Source organism: Anguilla rostrata, chromosome 4, assembly GCF_018555375.3.
Source record: "Anguilla rostrata isolate EN2019 chromosome 4, ASM1855537v3, whole genome shotgun sequence".
Taxonomy (NCBI): domain Eukaryota; kingdom Metazoa; phylum Chordata; class Actinopteri; order Anguilliformes; family Anguillidae; genus Anguilla; species Anguilla rostrata.
The window spans coordinates 15,716,207-15,737,928 of record NC_057936.1 but is presented as its reverse complement, the minus strand read 5'-3'; the positions used below and the strand labels follow the sequence as shown (position 1 = coordinate 15,737,928).

Sequence of the window (21,722 nt, the reverse complement as noted above, 5' to 3'; positions counted from 1 at the left end):
ATTATCCACCCATATGCTTTTCATTTTCCTGTATTTTGATGTTTTCTGTCTGTTATTTTGTGTAAATGACTTGCTGTTTTTCTTGGCCAGATCCATTGTGTGTATTGTATTTGATTAATCAATATTCTCACGTGTCTGCATGTCCTATTACTGTAATTCAATAGACTGCACAGAGTGGAATTTTATTAGTCTATTGTACTCAAACAAGCATACGATTTTACAAAAAAGCTTAATGGAATCTCTGCAATATTGTTGTTTTCCCCTTGAAGTCTATTTTAGAGTTTCCCAATAATCCTCTATCTCTGGAACAGGCTTGAATCCACTTGGAAGTACTGAAAGAGGCTTGGCAGTATGCAAAATCATTATACCATACAATAATTGTGCTTTTGTTAAATTACTAATGAAATGCACCAAGGTTTATGTATTTTGATGTTTCTTAAAAATATTTTTTTACCTTCGTTTGGGAACAGCTGAAATATCATTCGCTTACTAGTTTTTCTCAATCAATCAATTAATAAAACAATCCTGTCTGTCTTTGTTTTTTTTCGTGAGTTGTTTATTTGTTTTCATTGTACTACGCAGGGGATTCTCTCTTACACAAAAATAACACAAAAAGACAGTTCTCAAATGATTACAATAGCTCTAGAATAAATTCACCAAACTGAGTTTGTGAAGAAAAGTGTCCTGCTCTCGTTTACGTATTAGTTAAATATATTGATGTTGATCGAATACAGGCCATAGTTAAATTTTTTAAAATGTTTTGATTATTTAGGCTACTTTAGAAAATATTCCACCGCAAACCCATTTTTCAGTCTACAGTGATTAGGCTATTGATTCTGAAATAACTAATTTTTGTCATTTTTACATTCAACTGTTGCTAGTCGGATAGAACTGCTGCCCGTGACAGAACTGGAGTTAAATATCAGTAGCCTACATTTTATAGTGTAGGAATGGTGTCTATAGTTACAGCTATAAAATGTTGAAATTGATTTTGTCACTATTTCAGACACGAGTACCATTATCAGTGAGTACCATTATTTCCCTCCATTATAAGCGCAGACACGAGTAAGCTGAACGATAATTTGGCGAAGTTATGTGTTCTTTCCGTCCGCAAAACTAGCGAACTTATCAGTAGAGCTTTATTTCAAAGATGACAAGCATTGCATAAGAACCACGATCTCAAAGGTAGGCTACTGGAAACCCGGGGAATTCACTTTATACTTGATATTTAATTCAAACAAATTCCTTTCGGACAGAAATAGGACAATTATAATGATTTTTAATGCCACACGCAGAACATAAATGTGGTTAAAGAACCTATTCTGTGTATTACAATGTAGACCGTAACCTACTTTGTGCTTCTGCTAATTCAGTTGATTGGAATAATTGCATGGCCCCAAGCACTGTGAGCCTTATAGCATTTTATGCATTTCTGACAGGTGATTGATCTGGTCTAATAAAACATGGGAAGCATTTGTTGTAACATGCACGGCTACAGAACGTGAGAATTCGTTCCTCATATCCAGTCTATAAGAAATCACAATAATTTAGCATTAAGTTACTATAATTATTAAAAAAGTAAAAAATAATTAAACAAATTAATTGTATTCTTCAACTTTTTAAAAGTTAGTTCTGTGTTTAAATGTGTTCAGCTAATTTGCTTGCTGGCTTGACAAAGCATTATCTTTTGCATGCTCCAAGTGATGAATGGAAAAGAAACAGTCACCTGGTCACAGGCATTTGTAATAAGCACATACCAGATTGGTCTGTATAGTAAGTCATTTGGTTTGAAGAAGTTTACTTGGGTTTTCAGAAACAAACAGAAGCAGATTTCCTCATCGATTTGGATGTTACCACTACTTATTTGATGGTAAGTTACCAAGATTCTTGCGCATCAATGTTCTTACAGTCACACATAAAACGCCATGGCTTCATAATCGGAGTGTGTGGCTGGTCTCCCGTTACAACTGGAAATGTGTTTCCTCGGTGGCTACTGACATGTCAGCGGAGTTTGAAGCAGGCTATAGGTGTGGTATATGTGATGATTTTGATATTTCCATTCACTCTCTTTATGACTGCCCCGATAGGTGTTATAGCCTGTCTTTTCGTGCGGTGCAGTAACCGAAATTCTCTCGAATGCTTCTATGCTTGGTGTGTTTCTTGGTTAAAAATAAGAATAAAAAATTATAATCTGTTTCATCCTTTTCTTTCTCCGAGTAGTCTGGGACTTTTAACAATCTGTACTTATATTGCCACGAGGGGCGTTAACTGACCCATGATCATGATGTTTGTGATAGCGGTAGCCTATAAAAGCCATAGAGGTTACATTAATTGATAATTAAGTGTGCTTAATTCTGGTGATTATATATATATATATATATATATATATATATATATAATTTTATATTACACGTTCAATGACTCTAGCTATAATAAAATGGACATTTTGGTACAGGTAAAGTCGAGGCTAAGATTATTTTATATATTTTATTTATTTTATTTATGTATAATTTTATTTTTATTTATTTTTTTACCACAGGTGATCTAATAGGTGTGAGTGTGTATACAAAATAGCGGAGATGTCAATTCAAGACGACATAGGCCTATAAATTAAAATACGTCACAAAATCTAGCAAATATAATTAGTACTTACTAATATAATTAATAAATTATATTTCCACAAATTTGGAGAAAACTGTACTAATAAAAGTCAACATTTCGGTATAATAATAAGAATTATATATATAATAATAATAATAATAATAATAATAATAATAATATCGTTATTATTATTATTATTATTATTATGGATAATAATAATAACAACAATTACTATTTTAACCAGGTGAAATAATTTCTTATATTTAGCACATTATCGTATATATAGAGCTTATATATAAAATGATAAATATTGCAACATTTCAAAGGTTAACAAGAGAAAATAAACATTTGATGTTAATAATTGCAATTGCTTAAAGATATTTTAATAAGTTTTTAAAGGCGTTTTTCATGAATAATAGTATGTTTTGAAAAATAACAGACAATGTATTGTCCTTTACATTTGATTAAACAGATTTACAAACATGCCTATATGTGAATATCACCATTGAAATAATCAAAAAATAAAAGAAAGAATGAAGAAAAATGTGTCCAAAGTAATTACACATTTCACAGGTTGTCTTCAACAAATTTTACATTATTTTGCAGGCAAAATAATTTCTGTATAATTATTGAATTTAACAACGATCTTATTCAGTGGAAAAAAAATATCTTGAACACAAGTTTTATCTGGGGCAGGCTTTAAACACAATTGTTAAGTTATTTTCTGAACTGTTAACTGCTATAGGCAGCAAACACAAAGAAATTAATACGTGTGCATAGGTCTAAAATGTACTGTACTCTGCAGAATTAAATAAACTTTGTACATAAAACTGAAGGCCTAGTGACTTCAGCAGACTTCTATCAGCCTGAGTTGCCAGTTTGCAATTCAAAATGATCTGATGGAGTCTGATAGCGCCACTGTAATTATACGCAAGCTCACTGGCGTCACATCAAAATGGAACTAAACTCGGTGAACTTCTGAGCTCTCTAAACATTAGTGGTGATTCACTACAACAGTGGTGATTTTATAATAGCCACAACTCTTCCGGTTGGTATTTCTTTCTTCCAGCTGTAACAAACGCAGAGTTGAGGGACACGTGAAACAAATTAATTAAGTTATTGTTAAGGAACAGCTGAATTTCGATGTGTTAACTTTTTTAAATGTTGCGCATGAAAATAAAATTCTAAAACGAAGACAAAGTAATCAAAATGTAAAATGTTTATTTAGATGTTTTTATACTGTGCAACAGTAACAATACAATAGTTTTACAAACAAACGGCCAGTACAAATATTGAGAACACTGTGGAGACATCAAAACATTTGTCTTCTAGCATGAAATGGACTTTCATATATAGTTTAACAGAGGTCTATGTCTTTTTCAGACAATGAGCTTTGTTCATTTATTCCACCTCTACATTAGCTAATTAAGTAAATATGCACATACAGGCCTATATACATTTGCTTATTATGAATCTGACTTCTGCAGCGTTCAGACCGAACTTCAAACATTTAGCCAAGCAGACAGAACGAAGCACTCTGTCCCTCGGCTCGGCGGCAGCAAAGAATTTTAAAAAATGAACAGGCTTACTGCAACCTGAATGGTTGCAGACTCTTTACAAAAACTCTGCAAAAAAGTCCACAAGCCGTAATACTGCTGCTAATTAGGATAGAGGCAACTATGTGTGCAATAAAAATATATTCATGATCTTCTAAACCGCCCCATTTTAACGGGTTCTGGTTTGCATTTTAAATTCGTTCAGATAGCAACTAACTGAACACACCTTTTACATTTTATTTACTTAGACGTATACGTTTAGTTTAATTTCTTAAATTGGGCGCGTTTTACAATTATAAAGTAAATAATTTCGATCAAAAAACTTTGAAGTCTGAGAAGACAAGTGTCTACATTGAAATGCACATTCAAATTTAGGCCAAGCATAACATATTCATTGAATTTGGTGGATCAAAAGCAAAAGATTTCTTAAACTCTACAAAGCGCACCTTCTTTCTCTAGAAATAAGAGAATTTCTCAGCTTTGCCCTTAATGTTCCCATATACACCACCTTCAACAGGACCTCCTGTGCTTTTTCACACCAAAAATAAAAATAAAAATCATAATAGTAATCATAAGGAAGAAACACAGGGACTAATCTGTCCATGACCTCCATTACTCCATTTCAACTGAAATGTGATTTCATTTAAGTCAAAACACACGTGACATAATTAGAGCAATAACAATGATAAAAAGTAAGCATCTACAGTGGAGCTATGTTGGCATCAGAAGAACTGGATCATCTGGCCCGGTGGCCATCATCCTGAAGATGTGGAGGAGCCATTGAAGGAGGCCTTGCGCACTTTGTTGCAGAAGGTGGTCTGTCGGATTGGAGGGCAGGGCGCCGTGCTGTTCCCGTTGACCGTGCTGGAGATGTGGGGGAAGTGCGGGTGCGGCGACTGAACCGGGGTGCCGGGGCTGGGCAGCGATGAGGAAGTGGAAGGCACGCCAGCGGGGCTGCTGGCTTTATCGCTGGCGGAGTCGCTCTCCACCCCAGAGCGGCCGGCGCTGTTCAGTCCCTCTGGCGAGTGGCTGATCTTCATCTTTTTGCAGTTGGGACGAACTCTGTACTTCAAAGGTAGTGGTCCATTCTACAAGCAGAATAGCAATGGTTTATTAAATATTTGGTTACTATATTTGAAGCCACAGCTTTTAGCAAAAACAAAACAAAGTCAACACGTGAAACTAAAATAAACTTATATGAAGCTGAGAAACTTGAAATATCTTTTTTTACAGGCCCAAATTTACAAAATGTACATAATTTGCACATAATGCACTTCATCCTCTACTCTGATCCATGAATGGAAGCAAGAACAATCTTTCTTTACTTAAGTATACTATTTTTTATTTGGACACTACCAAATACAAACTCCCAGTTAAGTAACAAAATAACTAACATTTTTTATTCAGGTACAGTGCAGTTGGATTGAATCAAAGCAATGGTTTCCCATTTTCTATTAGCTTCAAAACTCATTTTCAAACTCCTCTAAAGACTCTTTCTTTTCTTTTATTCATTTTAATTTCTGAAGACAACATACAACATCATTATTAAGAAAAGATATTAAAAGAAAATTACCCTTCTCCAGGTATAGATGTAGGCAATGTCCATTAATGTATAGTAATCTTTCAACGGTTCATCTTCGTACATTACTTCAATCTAAATTGGATGGAAAGTAAGAGGAATTTATCATTTTTATTGCAAGTACATTCAATTGTTAATACCAATGTACAAAATGTGCACATGTGTACAAAATAATTCCACATAATCATAAAAAATGAGACCTCATTGTATTATTGCTAAAAAAAAAAAACATCAACCACCACAACAGCTAACCATTACAAGAAAGTACTGCTACAGAAAACTGTAATTTTATAGTGATTCTATTTTTTTATTCCAATTCAGTCAGTTGTCTTTGAAGAAGTACTATGTGAAACAGACTGCTCAATCATCCTGTTGAGTTGTACAGTAGTTTTTAATAATATAATTGAGGAAGTACTAAACCGCTTAGCCATTTTTAGCCAAATTATCGCTTTACACAGCCCTGGTTTCAGTTACCATTTTTATGTACAGTGGAAATACCAGTACACTCCAAACTGACATACATTTTTATTTAGTCTACTGCTTCATCAGCTGATGGTTAAAGACTGTGAAATAATGAATGAATTAGCACATAATTCACTTACCTGGAAGGTGGAAGGAACATCCATCTTACTTCTTAGGAATTTCCTCAAATGCATCACAGTCATGGCAGCAGGGCACTGCAGATACCGTTTGTTATTTACCTGCAAAATAAAAATAATGTACAAATATTCTAAATTACTCAAGACAAAGGTAAATTTATCTACTATGCACTTTGTCTCCAGCTTTGAGAATGGAAAATTAATATTCAATGCACAAGGTCATGAGGTTAGCAGTCACAAATAATGTTCAATTTGACATCATGAAAACATGTTCACATTTATTCAATGGTGTCAATTCGAATTTAGATAGATAAAATAGATAAACAGCCAAAATCAACATTTTACTCTATAGTACTCTATAGTATCTGCAAGAGACTTAACTCATGCATGTCTTTACATGCTCTTAGTATTGACATGTTGAATATATGTGACCAAGATAAAAGAAATGCAGAGCTGCATTACCTCTTCTTTTGCTTTCTTTTCATCCATGCTGCCTTGTTTTTCCATCCTGAACGGATAAAGGATGCAACAACGGTTAAACAACACTCCGATCATTTCGTCACAGACTGTAACAGCAATGGTGTAAACTGAAAGACTCTTCTGTGTTTCTTTTTTTACTGATAAAGTTAAACCTTAAAAAGGTGCTGGGTAAAAGAAGACTAACAAAAAAAAACATTTAAAAAATATTAAATTAGTGTTCAAATGACAGGACAAAAGAGCGGTATTTAGTTGAAGACCATACTTGTTCTGGTCGAAGAATTCAATGGAAAGACTGATTATCTCATCATCTGTGATTATTCTCTTGTCCTCATCGGCCACCTCTCCACGGTCCTCATTTGATCCATTCGCAGCTTAAAACAAAATATCGAAATTATCATAACGGCGTGTTCATCCATAAATTGTACACATGTTCACGCAGACTATTTGGCAGATCGAAAGACCCAGTTTTATTGCATGTAAAACCTATAGGGTAGGTCAAACTGAGCATGTGGTCAAAATTACAGTTCTGTACAAAAAAGGAGTGTGCACCATCTAAAAATTTGTGCTATGTGCACCCGTCCTAATTTGTGTAATACATGGCAACTGACTCCCACATCAGACGTCTTTGAATTCTGTATTGTATAATGCAGCAACAATACTGCATTTTTTGTCATTGTGAGATTTTTTTTTTTTTTTTTTGATTGTAGTAGTACCTAATTAGTAGGTAACTGAATATGTAATTTAGTCAACGAACAGATAGCAGCCATTGGCCAAAGTGTCATCCACAAGTGTATTTCACATTGTAAGCAAACACCAAGAGAGCTAAGTTACAATCACATAGGCCTAAGTGCCACTTCTAAGGTGCATGCCTCAGGAACTAATGCGAGGGACATCAAAAATATTAACAAATATGCCATTTCAAAATTTCTGTAACTGAAATTATAAGACCATTCTGCTTTTCCACACTGAAAGTTGGTTACCATCTACTGATGGATGCTCTGCGTAAAAATCCCTCCTTCGCTTCATTTCATCTATAGGAAAACAAAAGGGTTTTTAATCACACATATCTAAATAAGAAATTGAGTTTATGGTTGAGAAATATCAATAGAAATCTTACTTTTGAAGAGACCAGGAACCAACTTGTACACAATGTCCTGAAGAGTCTTGTCAGAACTAAAATAAGAAATTGATTTTATGGTTGAGAAATATCAACAGAAATCTTACTTTTGAAGAGACCAGGAACCAACTTGTACACAATGTCTTGAAGAGTGTTGTCAGAACTAAAACAGTCACAATTTTTACCATTATTATGCTTTGAAAGTTAATAGATTTGTACAAACGTGTGTGTGCATGTGTGCATATGTGTGTGAGTGTATGATCAAAAAGAGTACTTTCATTTAGAGCTGTAGAGGTTAAGACCTGTACATGTGTACCTTGCAGTAAAAGATAATGGACATTTAGAGCATTTATTCTTATGACAACAACACACAAATATCCATATCATTAAAAGACCAAATCGGCAATTAAATCAATCATTAAAAAATTATTAGCATGGTCCATGTCCTGCATGAAATAAAAAAATCATAAATTTACCGAATGTTTAGAAGAGGCTTTGTTTTGTGAACCTGGACATCACAAATTGGACAGTACTTGCTGGTCTCCAGATAGCGAACAATGCACATTTTACAGACTGAGAATATAATTCAGAGAGAAAAAATGGTTTTCACAATGGTTATAAAGCATGAATTAAGTCTTGATTCATTACTGAACTTATGGCACCTAATTATCATGCACTCCTTTTACTATGTAAAAAAATGAGAACAGTTAACATAGCAAAGGCAACACTAATCACTTTAACATCCAAGAAATAGGATTTCTATTTTTTTTTTTTTTTGTACTGCATACAGCCATTATTTAGTTTAAGCCTTCTACCCAAGCTGTGATACTTACATGAGTGCAAACATTCTATGATGGTAGTTGCGTCTATGAAATATCCACCACACAAAACACACATCAAATGTGGATTTAATTCAGTAATCTTAATTCTTGTTGTTCGATGCATCGTCATGGAAGGCAAGACCTAAAGAAATTGAAATAAAAACATTAACTGAGAAGCCTAGTGTTGGCTTATTGTATTCTTACAGACTTGTGCATAGCCTAAGTGCTCTTAATTAAAACAAAGCCTTTTCGAAAGCAACTTCAGAAGCCAGCTATCTGGCTAGCAACTTATCTGGTAACCCTTAGTTTAAAAGACCAATTTTGAAATTTTGAAGTATGCTGTTCCTCAACAGTTAAACTACTTGCTATCACAATATGTTGAGAGAGAAAAAATCCATGTTACTTAGTTTGTGAAGGTTACAGAAAAGACCTAGAATGGCATCTTACTGAAACAGCAGCCATTCGCAAATCATGCCGTGACTTTAAACAATATAGGCTACATGAAATAAAATCATGAAACGATGAAAAGATATTTTCCCATTGGTTATGAACCTTGACTCCAGCAGACAAAATGAATAAGATTTAAACAGCCTAGACAAGCTTACACAAATGGCTCAAAGAAATAAAGTTCTCAACAGAAAAGTTCCCTACATAAGTTAGCCTACCTGTTTGACTTAGGCTAATGTAATTTTACTTCAGCTAAGATCAGTGTGTCAAAACGATTCGTCGTGACCGGAGGAGACTTAGGATGTAGCCTACTTAGGCAGCGTTTCAGTCGTTCGTTTTGAATACAACAATAATCATAAGCCAAGGTAAAACATTGCACTTTCAATATATCCTGACTGTAATTACCGCAGCCTTTTCAATATTTAAAGATCTAAAACAGTAAACTGTTTATTTGTGTCCAAACACGGTAATTCTTATTGTTGCTATAGCAACTTAGGTTATACTTGGCATCTTGCCAGTGACTGAAAATAGAGCCGCGCCACGGGAGCAACTATATTTCATGCAGATGTGACAAAAATAAATCTAAACTCAATAGATAAGCAATGTTTTTATGTAAACAACAAAAATGAGGCTGCCATCTCGCAGTGCGATCCTCTCCACAACACAAAAACCCCGTGTCGTCTGAAGTAGCCTACGGTAAAGACCAGACAACCATAGCCAAGGCTACCACGTCGACAATCGGCTCATTATATTTTCCTTAACATTTCTCTCCGCAAAACATAAGATTTCAATAAATCGCGTGTCTGGACTGATTTGTTAAGACATGGGTTTTCATTTACGCCGAGCACCGTTTAGTAGGCTAATTTATAGGCTAGACTCACCCTTAAACATCACCTACAGATTGCCTATGTTCTTCATAGGTTTAATTCAGTCCCTAAGCAAAGCTAAAGACAGAAACAAGTCTAAAGAAGGTTATTGACTGCAGGAATTCACTGTAGCTTATAAAACGACAAGAAAGACAACTTATAAATGTCGACAACATCGGGGATTTCAAAACATTAGACTTGGAGAGTTCTGAACAGCCTATCCGAAAACATAGCCAACCACAAAGTAGCGAAACCGAGAAAGATTTATCTTCAGAGAAGAGGAAGATATTCCCAGATGCAAGTTTTAAACCCATAACAAGGCTACATCTGGGTTCATTTTTAATACAAGCCGTTACACAAGTGAAACCGAAATTTGCCCTCGCAAATAGGTTATCCACAAACTCACTGACAGCCAATTTTAAAGACGGAAAACTGTGTTAGACTACAGCTGCCAGCATTCGTCTTGCATAACCAATTAGGCTACAAGAGTAACAGAACTGCGACTTAAACGAAAGTGATATCCATTCATTAGCCTACGCCATCCGAGGTCGTGCACGTTTTACCGGCGTAGTAGGCTAGTCTCCACGAAACGTGTAGCCTACTCAATGCTTTAAAAAGACATATGCTGGACAAATATTGATTGCACGCAACCCAATGGATTTTAAGTCTAGGCTACATATTAATCCCGTTAATCGAAATTTGGGAATAGCCAGTCTTTGTTAGACTACTATGAACAGGGCAGTTTTATGGATTGCTATGTTAACAGCTCAGTGACATGTTCTCAACCGCCAGCCTTTCAGAGATAGCGTAGCCCATGCTATCATCGGGACCAAGGCAACATTAGATATTTGTCTCACCGTCGTAGCCTACGTTTAAATGCACACAAGACGTCTCTGCCTGAAACCCAGCAGGTAGGTTGCAGCCACACGTTGCCTACGTCTCGTTGCATGTAGAACAACTGTTAAAACAAGCCGCTGTAGGCTACATACAAGTGTTTCAATTGGGTAACCATAAACTAGCAGGCAAAACTGTTTAAACAAATTAGTGTTGTCATCAATTGAAAAGGAAAACAATGAAGCATCCCTTTCTAATCATAATATGTGCCTTGTGTCTCTGGTCAATGAATTCTAGAACTATGTTGAGACCATGTTGCAACTGGACTCAGCAACTGCAATTTATTAAAACCCTTTTCACACGTTAGCAAATGCAATCCAGGAGATAGTTAAGCTAAAATAGGCCTATCTTCACAATTTGCAGTCAATTTCATAAACAATACAGCAACAAAACCAGCAATCCAACCAGACCGGGGTAACTACATTCATTTTGAACTCTTCACAGTAACTAGGCTGTAGTAACAAGCTACACTGCACTTGAGGCCTGTAGATCAAGTGCCAGAATACCAACGAATGCCCAGTAAATAGCCTATGCGATAAGCTATATACCATGTAATTGTTTTGAAAAAGAAAATAAGCTTTCAGGCAATGTAAGCGCACAGACCAGGAAACCCAAAACTGGTCCTCTTTGTCGAAACAAATAAAATGCACATAGCAGGGTAGGACTGAAAAATATTAAGCAGTACAACTGCAATCCACTGAACTTCAGAATAATTTATCCACTCCTGGTATGACCCTTGTATGATCTATTAAAACAAGGGTATATTGAGAACTTGCGCAAAAAAACAAATTATACTGAGAAATGTCCAATCAATGCACCGAAATGGCACAATCTCAATAATACATGAACATAAGACTCAGTCCATATGAAACGTTCTCATCGAAAGGCAAATATGGCTATTGATCCCAAGCTGTAGTTCACTTTCAAAACCAATAGTGCACTTGCAAATACATCGCAATTACCCGAACCTCAGCGGTTAAACAGAAATGCTCTTCATCCGCTGATTTTCCGTGTGGTAAGACAAACCTCGAATACTGCACGTTGCGTCAAGATTGTCCACATACATGCAGTGTTCATTATCAGTGGTCGAAGTAAACAGTGAGAGCAATCAAGTCTTGATATGAATTCAGGCTTTGTTAACTGTAAATCAACCGATAGCTCGTTAACAGCGTGTCAAGGCCCACACGCACAGCCCATTGAAATCCACATGCCAAAGCAACAGAGAAACGATACCGAAATACTCCAGAAATGCATGTAGCTACATCAATATTTGTAAGAGGTTTCAGCTTACGTATGCGCTCATAAAAATCAATGAAACCTATAGCCCAGACAAAGTTAACCCCACCACCGCCACACGGCAAAAATGACAGAAGAGCTTTGAATTAAGACACAGTACATATCAATGTTGTAGAAAGCGTCTCTGGTTTTGGTTTGTTTACAGTGATAACCACTGAAATGACAAGAAAGGGACATTTAGATTAACATTGATAAATTAGGCGAGTGTGAGACCCGTCTATTCTGCCAAGACGTAAGTTGCCAATGGAAAACTTAAGTTAATAAAATCATTGGGGTTTACATCTGAATACTGCAGGCATTTCATTGGGTTCTCAACTTCCCGTTGATGAAGTCTCTATAAAATAATGGCACTTGACTGAAATAAACTGACGGGGAGAACCGATTGAATGCGAGTTATCATGAACACTTGACCCATCTCACTCCTAATTTATCTAGAATGTCGGCTTTCATCAAAGACTACACATACACACTAAACAATAAAGTAGTAACGATGCAGTCAACCAATAGTATAAATATTTATCTGCATGATATGGTTGTCTACGCGGCACATAAACAAAGTGTGTTCGAGAATTGAACTAATTTTAAAGCATTGTGCGTAGCGTCACTGAGTCAAACCAGTGTGCGTAAAACCACCGTCAGAACCTCGCATCAAGTGCAGACCTCATCTCCCTTTTCATATGGAAAACAACGTAAGCATAACGCGCATCCTTTCAGAATTCACCAATTGGTAAGAAGGGGGACTGAACAGCACTTACCCCAAGATTGCGTCGTAGGCCGGTAAGACTTGGTACGGATAAACAATCAAAGTTATAAGTCGATCAGCAGAAAATGAACGCGAGCCAAGCGGCCATCTTGAAAAGAGCTGCAGACGCTGTCAATTGCAATAAGCGCACGGCAGCACAGAGCTCATTTTAGTTACGAAAAACCTTATTTCTCTCCCTGTCTGCACCCTCTTTGTGTCTAAGGCATGGGATACACGAGGAGCCAGAACTACAACTGTCCGATTTTAGTGATAAAATTTCTCCCTCTACGAGATCCGTTCTTAATTCAGTTGTTCGAAAAATGCAATGCTGATGGTTCAGTGGAAACTGACACCGTCCCCAAAATGGCTTGTAGTTCGACCGCCCAGCTCAGTCACGTGGTCTCATTCCTTAAGGGTGGCCAGGGAATTAGTGTCGGTGTAAGCAGTGTATGAATCTTTGATTTATACCTCCCTTTCCCTTATAACACCTTATTCATCCTCCGAGCGAAAGCATTCAGAGCGCGTTTACAGAAATCGAGTTTTTAAGACAATGGATCGTGTTCTTTTAATGCCATTTCCAGTTTGAAAAAATGTTTTCTTTAATAAAAGTCAATTATGTTACAAAGTGCTTCTTTAAAATAGAAACGTTTTATGGCAACAACGATATTACTCTTTTTAACCTCGACACAGACTGCAGCGCGGTTTATGGCGTAAGGCTCATGAGAATAGTCAGTGTGAGGGAAACGCTGAATTCGTTCTTTATGGTTATAACGTGGCCTTTAAATCCCCAAACAAGGCTTAAAATACACGAATGACTTACCATCGTATATTTAACTAGTGCAGGCTACCCCGAGTGAATCACCAATAACATATCTATCGATAGAGATGGTAGCTCGCGCTCTTTCGTTAGGGACAAATCCCGGGGTTTTGAAGCCAGTGCCGCTTCAAAGCAAAGCACAACCTCAGACTTCGTCGACCGGAGTCCAATAGTCTGTACGCACATTGGAGGAAATCGCGCTTTCCCTTCAGGTATCATGAAATTGGCTGGGGTGCCTGATGAAATGGTCTATTAACTTGCCGTTTTATCGTCTAAGATAGCTTACGCTAATTAACGGCTGGTAAACTAACGTCAATACTTAATGATCACATCGTTATCAACCGATTATTTTTCGACGAATTATCATAAGTTTGATCAAAGAATTAAAGGAAAAATAATATTTTAGATTGTCTCAATTTTTTTAGCAAGATTGTTCGACTTGGGCTGTAGCAATGCGGTGTGCGGGAGGCTGTCACTTTTTATTGCGGTGACACAATGGGTGGATTTAAGTTACAGAACTGATATCCCTGTTATGTATTAAACTAATACATGACAATGAAACAAAGTGATCATGCCTAAAACGCCAAAAACACGTTTTATATGAAAGTAAAAAAGCAGAGTGGTTTAAAATATTGTAATCCTTCAAATAAGTTTAATCGTTTAACAGACTTGATCAACACACTTTAACTTTGCATGATGCATCATTATTGTATTATAATTATTTTCACTTTGCTTTTCAACCCAATTAAAAATCCAAGCGAAGCTTTTTGTCGGCTGGACGTCAGCACAAGATAGAGAGGGGTCACGCACCAAGTCAGATTCCACTGGCGCTTCCCCGGGCGTTCCAAGTACGGGCTTTACGACAGCGTAGCTTTCAGGAGCCGTTGCCGCGTCTTTCATCTTTCCCCCCAAAATTTCAAAAAAAGGCAACGACATGTTCTAAAAACAAGGTATGAAATGAAAAAAGGACACAACGTCATCTACAAGGCAGATAGTATGTATTTTAATTGTCCCAGTTTCTGACTTTTTTCAGAACCCACCGAGATCAATTTACAGAGCACAATTCATATCAAGTTTGCTTTCAGTCTGCAATGTCAAATAACGAACGGTTGTTTTGTCTAGTTACTTCCTTTCATGTTCACTTAAGTCTTAGAAGTCAGAGTAAAGCCAGTTCTATTTCAATTGATCACACATCGTTGTAAAACAAGTTATCATACAATCGCGTAACAAGAGGCCAGCACAAAATACCATAAACCAACTTTTTTTTTAAAAAGAAACTGAGACAAATCGGGGAATTAACGAACTTAGCAAAAAACGAAAAGGGTTACACACGGATGCACGAGGTGATCACGGAATATTGATGTTTTAATGAGTATTTGTTAACATAGGGTTTGAATACTTTTCTCCAGTCAAACTGATTAAATAGTATCGAGCCCTTCTGCATTGTACTCTCCATATTTGAACTGTAGGCCAGTAGAACGACAATACGAAAACACCCAAAGCAGGGTTTTGCAAAATTCTGAATGTTGGGTATATAGTGTCGCCAAATCAATCATCAGACAGTAATAGCGTAGATCAATCACAGCCCACCGCCCCCCTCCCCCAAAACACACGCGCGCATAATTTCACACGAAAAAATCGCAGAAGAATTTCATGCTTAATTTGCTTCATTCTCGATAGAGTTCACCCTCATAAACTGTTCACATAGTCTAAATATGTTTTGTTTTTTAAACTTACTGAGCAGACTGGGTAGTTGTTAATATCTGTTGAGAATACTTACTGTCTTAGAACCTATACATGCACACGGGCCACGGCAAACGAGTAAGAAAACATAATGTCCCACATTTATGGTGTAGATTCCAAGGGTGCGAGGAATTCTTCCTTTTTTCTTCTTTGAGAAGATCTACACATTTCCACAGATATGCCACAATAAATCTTCAATATAAGCATCTTGGTAAAACGTTAGATATTACCGACTTCCTGGACAACCGTAAGCAATGAAAAGCAAAGGACAACACTAGGACATATAGCCACACAGCTGCCTGCGCCCTTTTTTATTTATTAATTTGTTGTTGTTTTTTTTTTTTTTTTTTTGAAAGAAGAGTTAACATCTAAAGCATCAAAGCTTGTTGTGCCACGGAATAAAAAGTTCCCCCCAAATAGGCTACAGAAGTTGACTACATTTTAAAAACGTCACAAAAATAAGTTTAAATGTAACATTATAACGCAAAAAATTGAATCGAGTTTTTGTTGTTACCTTTGGTATACCTTTGGTATAACATTTTTAAAAACGCATGCAGTACAGTATAAGTGCGTGTCAAATGGACGTGCAAGACCAATTAAAGCATAAATAGAAAATCAGACATATATTTTGTCATTCATTTTCTTCCAAGGTTTTCTGTCATTGTTTAATCGTGGTGAAAATGACTGAGGCAGGTCTACGTAGTTCAAAACGAAAGTCTTAAATGGAACATTATTTGGCTTCTTACTGTAGCACACATGGTTTAGAATGAACTGAAATATCACACACAAAATATGACATTCCTGTTTCAAAAGAATATAGCCATGCGATTCATAATTTAAAACTAAAATCAAGCCAGTAGTTACCCGGGAGAACACAATGGCTTCAATTTAGTCTTGCATTTTGAATGGCACTGTAATATTATTCACCGTAAGCATAGGTAGGCCCTACATCTCACCTTCGTTACCAACAGTAACTAAACGTGCTACGCATATCAAGGACAAACCAACAGCATGCAAATTGTTTACTTTTTGTGTTTCTTTTTAACATTTTGCTTTTTAAACTGCGATTAAATTTCACGAGTCATATACAGCCACACTGTATTAAATTACAGATTACTGTAATGTGTTGAAAGATCTACTGCTACTTTTAGTATCATTATTTATCAACGTTTCTAGAGCACTATCCTCTTGGACGGAGCTTAAAGGTGACTGTCTACCATGACAAAATGTATAAGAAACAATTTCAATACAAAAGAAAAACGCAAGTAGGCTAATAACTTGCACTGATGTAGTCATTAACTCAAAGAAGTCCAGGTTCAGTCCAATTATGTACTTATAGGCCTACATATAACATAGTCATATACCTCTGGAGTTATTGCTTGAAATAATACACAACAAATTGATATTTCATGAACATTTTCAAAGTAAAAAAATCAAACCAAAATCTCTACTCTTCAGTAAATAATTTATATAATGAGAATATGAAATAAAACAAAAATAAATAAAATCCTAAACAATGAATAAATTGGTTACATAATATATATTTTAACATTTTTGTTGTTAATTTTAATTTAATGATTGAATGTCAGGAAATATGTAAAAACATGCTGCCATAACTAATGACTGAATTTATGTAAGCCAGAAACCTCTAACTTCAGAAATTGCATCTACATGGAATGGAATGAACAGTCAGTTTATTTTTTCAAAAGAGGTACAGGCCTACATTATGTAATAAAATTAAGGAATACCTGGAGTAGTACTATAGTGCAATCAAAATGAATTTCCTCAGAAGTTATGTCACCAGTCTGTAAAAGTAATATTATTAATTCACTTATAAGCACAGAAAATTTAAAATATACGTATAACACTTTCATATCTCAGCGTTGTAAATAATTAAGTAGGATGGCTCATTATCCTCATGTACATTATATAATGTTTCTGATACAAGAAACCAGTGGTATTTAAGAGTAACACTTATGAATTAAAAAAAAAAAAATTGTTTGCAAATCAGAACAAATTTAGCCAACACTCCAGCCTCCCTGAGCTGTCATATGTACAGTACAAGGATACACAAGGATATGGTACTTAAGATGCAGTTAACACAAGCTATCAATTGCAGAATCATTCAAAAAAAAAAAAAAAAAAAGGAAAAATAAAGACTGAGAAAACAAATTTAATATATGCTTTTAAATCTCCATATAGATAGGGGAAATTTAATTATTGTAATATTAAAAGATGTAATAAGCCATTTAATGTTTTTAACTGTTGTATTAAAACTGCATATTGTATGCGAAGGGACAGTGGTGATGCAGCAGTATGTACACAATTTAAGTTCATCACACACTATTTTGACACAATTTGACAAAAGGCTGTACATCTTTGGAGAAAACTTATATATATATATGCTTTTTGAATATTTAGTTTAAAAATAGCTTTTGAACAAATGGTCCACTTAGTCTAAAATTTACTTACCTCTACCTTGAATTTTTAAAATCACTTCAGGCATTCTGGAAGACAAAGTTGCATGTCAGTAGTGTGATATGTATATTACAATAAAGGCAACTTTTGCAGTATTCATGAGAATTATAGGCCAGTGTCTTATTTAAAAATGGTAGTCACACCTGGTATTCATTGTAAAATGCACGTAGACTACATCCATACTCTCTGTGTCAAGTTTAATCTATTCAAGGAATGTATTCATATACAGGCCATATTTTGCTTACCACAGAAAAAAAGATACATTTACCAACTTGAAGATGTTCAGCATCCTTTTTCCCAGTCTGAAGGCTGTTTATTATAGGGCTCTGCTTCAGCAAACCTTTGTTGATAAGTTTTGGTTCTGGTTCAACAATGAAAAATAACAAGCAAAACACATGCCACAGGCATTTTTCAATGACACAAACACACAAAAAAAAAAAGAAACCAGTTGTCTGGTGACTAAGTTTGGTTTTAATAATTAAGATTAAGGCCTATAACTAACTGATTTGCCTGAAAATGTCTGATTGTACGAATGAGTGTCTTGGTTAACAACTTGCTTTGAAATTATCCTGGAATTCACTGCAATGCTGTGCTAAAATCCATTTTTAAACTGAAGGGCAAGAGCACAGAAATCCATTCTACTGATGGACACCTGCATATTACAGTAAAATTGTCTAACAAAGCAACAAATGTCAAATCAAAGATAACCTCCTTGCTTAAGGTATCTAGATTCCTGTGCTTCAGCAGCTTGAATGACAAGACATATTTTCATTTTAAATCAGTTAAGTTGAATATTTAAAGCATGATCTAAAGCAGAGGTTTCTTAAGTTCTTAAGAACCCCTGCTGATACCTTAATTGTAATTAACTGTTTTTATTTAGAAAAAGTTTGGTGACAAATACGGGGATTCAATCAACATCTTTCGTTAAGTATGACTTACAATGAAATGCATAAAATAGCATTTTTCCTCACAAACACAGTTTGGCCAGCAATCACAAAATCTAAACACCAAACTGAGTTTGGGAAGATATGTGCAAAACGTATTTGCAAAGTAAAGGAGAAATAGTGATGAATACATGCCAAAGCCAGCAAAAACTGCACTGTTTAAATCTTGCAGCACAAAATGAAAGAACTGCATGCATGAGGGTTCTCCAGGACCAAGGTTGGGAACCCCTGAGTTAATGACGTATGATACAGTAGGTACAGTAACCTTTCTTCCTTAGACAGACCAAAGACCCTAATGTGGTCATTCATAGATGGGGGACTGAATGGAACTCGGGAGTCACGTGTTTGCTTTTGTGATGACTAGGGCATGCAATTTTGTACAACCTGATTACTGCTAAAATAAGTTTTTTAAAAATAATTATTGCAGAACAATTATTTTGTATATAGTTAACTAGTCAGTTTCCACTGGTTGCATCTTTCAAAGTCGTAGCCGAAAGGTTTATTGTAATTAGACGACCTACAATGTCTAATTCTCTCCAGTATGAACTATGGACCACAAGGGTCTGGACTATTTAAAACATAAATTAAATTAACAAGGTTCCATGCAAACACTAGCCGATAGGCTACTGTTTTTTAAATTTATTTTGCTGTAGTATATGTTACAGAGCAAATGTAGGCTACGTCACTATCGCAAGTAAGATGTCGTGAAATATATCAGGGACAAGTAGAAAAAAATTACAACTGCTTATGTTTTCTGCCTGTACTGAGGATCCTCCTCTTTATTAAAACACGGGTGTAAACGGCTAAGCCCAAGAAGTCTGGTAGTTAATGGCAAATATTTCGAAAGACCCGTCCACGATAATGAAAGCTTAATTCTCTTCTGCGCTAGAACAAAACGCTGTTCGACAGACGTGTGTGACGTCGCCCACTAGCCTACAACCCCCAGCGTACAAGAGATTTTCACGAAAACAAAGGACTAGCGCCAGTTGACAGAGGCACTAAGCTTGTAGTAAAGTAAATGCATTGACACTTTGTCAATAGCATTGTCGCCGTGTTGAAATAACGTGTTTCCTCCTTTTTCTCGCAGTTAGGTTAGCCTATGTAGCTAATCTAACTGCATAAAGGTAAATTGTAGGCTGTTTGTTTAGTTAAGACAACATGTTCATTCAAATAGTCAATTTCGGAATTAAATAACTTACCGTTAGCAAGCTCTGGTTAAATTTACCTGGTTTATGAACCGTAATTACTGTGTTATCATAAAATATGAACCTGTCATAGGAAACTGAAATCATCATCCGTAGCCCAGTTCCGCCTCAATGTTTCGGTGAAGAGAAAACATAGGCTACACGGCGAATAGATTTGATATATGTCCTCTGAGGACGTATTATTTATGAGTGGGCAGGGACAGGAAATCTCCCCATACACAAAGGCGATACGCGAAAGGGCACTTACCTAAGGTGTCGTCGGAATGGTATAGGCGAATAAAAACTGCAGATGGCATGCTACCTCGTAATTGTGACCACTGTCACGTCATGTTTACCAGGTTTGTCTAATTTTGGAGACCTTTCAGCAAAAAATCCAATTCCTCCATTATGGTCGTGCAGTGACCTCCGACACTACAACACGTGACAAGGGACTCTGGGGTGACGTGACGGATTGAATTGAAAATTCAGCTTGTATTGCTAGGAGGAGCAGGCACTGAACTGGAACACCGGGTGACGGTGTCTGCTGTGCCTGGAGTGTTATGTTTTCAAACGCACTCTTCTCGCCTAATTCACATTTGAAGCAATACGTACTATACGAGAGGTAACGAATATGCTATGCAACGAGTCTTAAGGATACACATTATCGTTTATTAACAAAGAGTAGTCCTAGTTCTTGACTCTCTTGATGTGTTTCGTGTCACTACTTATATATGTACACATATGTGCAAATAAAACAAATTCAAATTAAAGTAGGCTGTAACTTGCATTTATTTAAGCTATTGACCATATTTGTATGCCCAGCTCTGTCACACTGAAGGGGGCACCTCAGGTTAAGAGCCTATAGTTTTTTGAAGTTACATGCAAAAAAACATATGAATGAGTTCAGAAATGTAAACATATTACAAAGACATGGTTTATATATTGATCAATGGGTCATCATAAGGATAGGTGGTGCAATGGGGCATAATCATGGGGCCCACAAGATAAATAAATAATATGTGCATAGACTGCACTATTATCCACTGGGACTCTAATTTTGAGTCACAACCATTTTGCTGTCAGTTCCTTTGATATATCTGTATGTTTATTAATTTATCAGTCATTATACAGCAGACTTAGCCCCAATAAGGGGGGCTTGTAAGGCTGGGTTTGTGTCTTTGAAAAAAGGACAAGGTTTCAGTTCTCGGCTTACATGGTGTAAATCACAAAGCTCAATTTTGTAAGTGAATGCATGAATCACCATCATAAGCATATTTATTCAATATAGTCACATAATAGTTTATTTTTGACCAGAGTTCTACTTTAAATTAATTGAAGTTCATAATTGATTATAGATTTATTTATTTTTTGTTTACCAGCAAAAATGTGTGGTCCAGTTCTTGTTCATACCCATATATTTAAATTGATTTAGTTCATATCCATATAAAACAGGGACTGTTATGACACTTTTACTACCATATGGAATAGAAGTTGGAAAAAATAAATTGATAAAATAGACTAAAACGTTTTTGGACTAAACTGGTTGGGTTCCAACTCA

At 35.9% G+C, this 21,722-nt stretch overlaps 1 protein-coding gene across 6 annotated transcripts; it reads right to left on the bottom strand.

The window, feature by feature from the left end:
* Positions 1 to 3,802: 3,802 nt before the first annotated feature.
* bmi1a (bmi1 polycomb ring finger oncogene 1a) lies at positions 3,803 to 20,592 on the bottom strand. 6 transcript variants are annotated; one of them, XM_064330948.1, is made up of 13 exons: positions 20,433 to 20,592; positions 18,282 to 18,397; positions 18,031 to 18,065; positions 17,307 to 17,363; positions 8,766 to 8,895; positions 8,409 to 8,505; positions 7,933 to 7,988; positions 7,796 to 7,846; positions 7,078 to 7,186; positions 6,798 to 6,843; positions 6,339 to 6,437; positions 5,731 to 5,811; positions 3,803 to 5,245 (listed from the first exon to the last, which is right to left on the bottom strand). In XM_064330948.1, the coding sequence occupies exons 5-13, from the start codon at positions 8,881 to 8,883 to the stop codon at positions 4,913 to 4,915; spliced, it is 990 nt and encodes a 329-aa protein (XP_064187018.1). In that variant the 5' UTR covers positions 8,884 to 8,895; positions 17,307 to 17,363; positions 18,031 to 18,065; positions 18,282 to 18,397; positions 20,433 to 20,592; the 3' UTR covers positions 3,803 to 4,912. The 6 variants fall into 6 exon arrangements, with proteins under 6 accessions (XP_064187018.1, XP_064187019.1, XP_064187014.1 ...); XM_064330949.1 differs by having other exon boundaries at positions 18,305 to 18,397; XM_064330944.1 differs by lacking the exon at positions 7,933 to 7,988 and adding an exon at positions 8,040 to 8,095 and having other exon boundaries at positions 17,307 to 18,397.
* Positions 20,593 to 21,722: the final 1,130 nt, after the last annotated feature.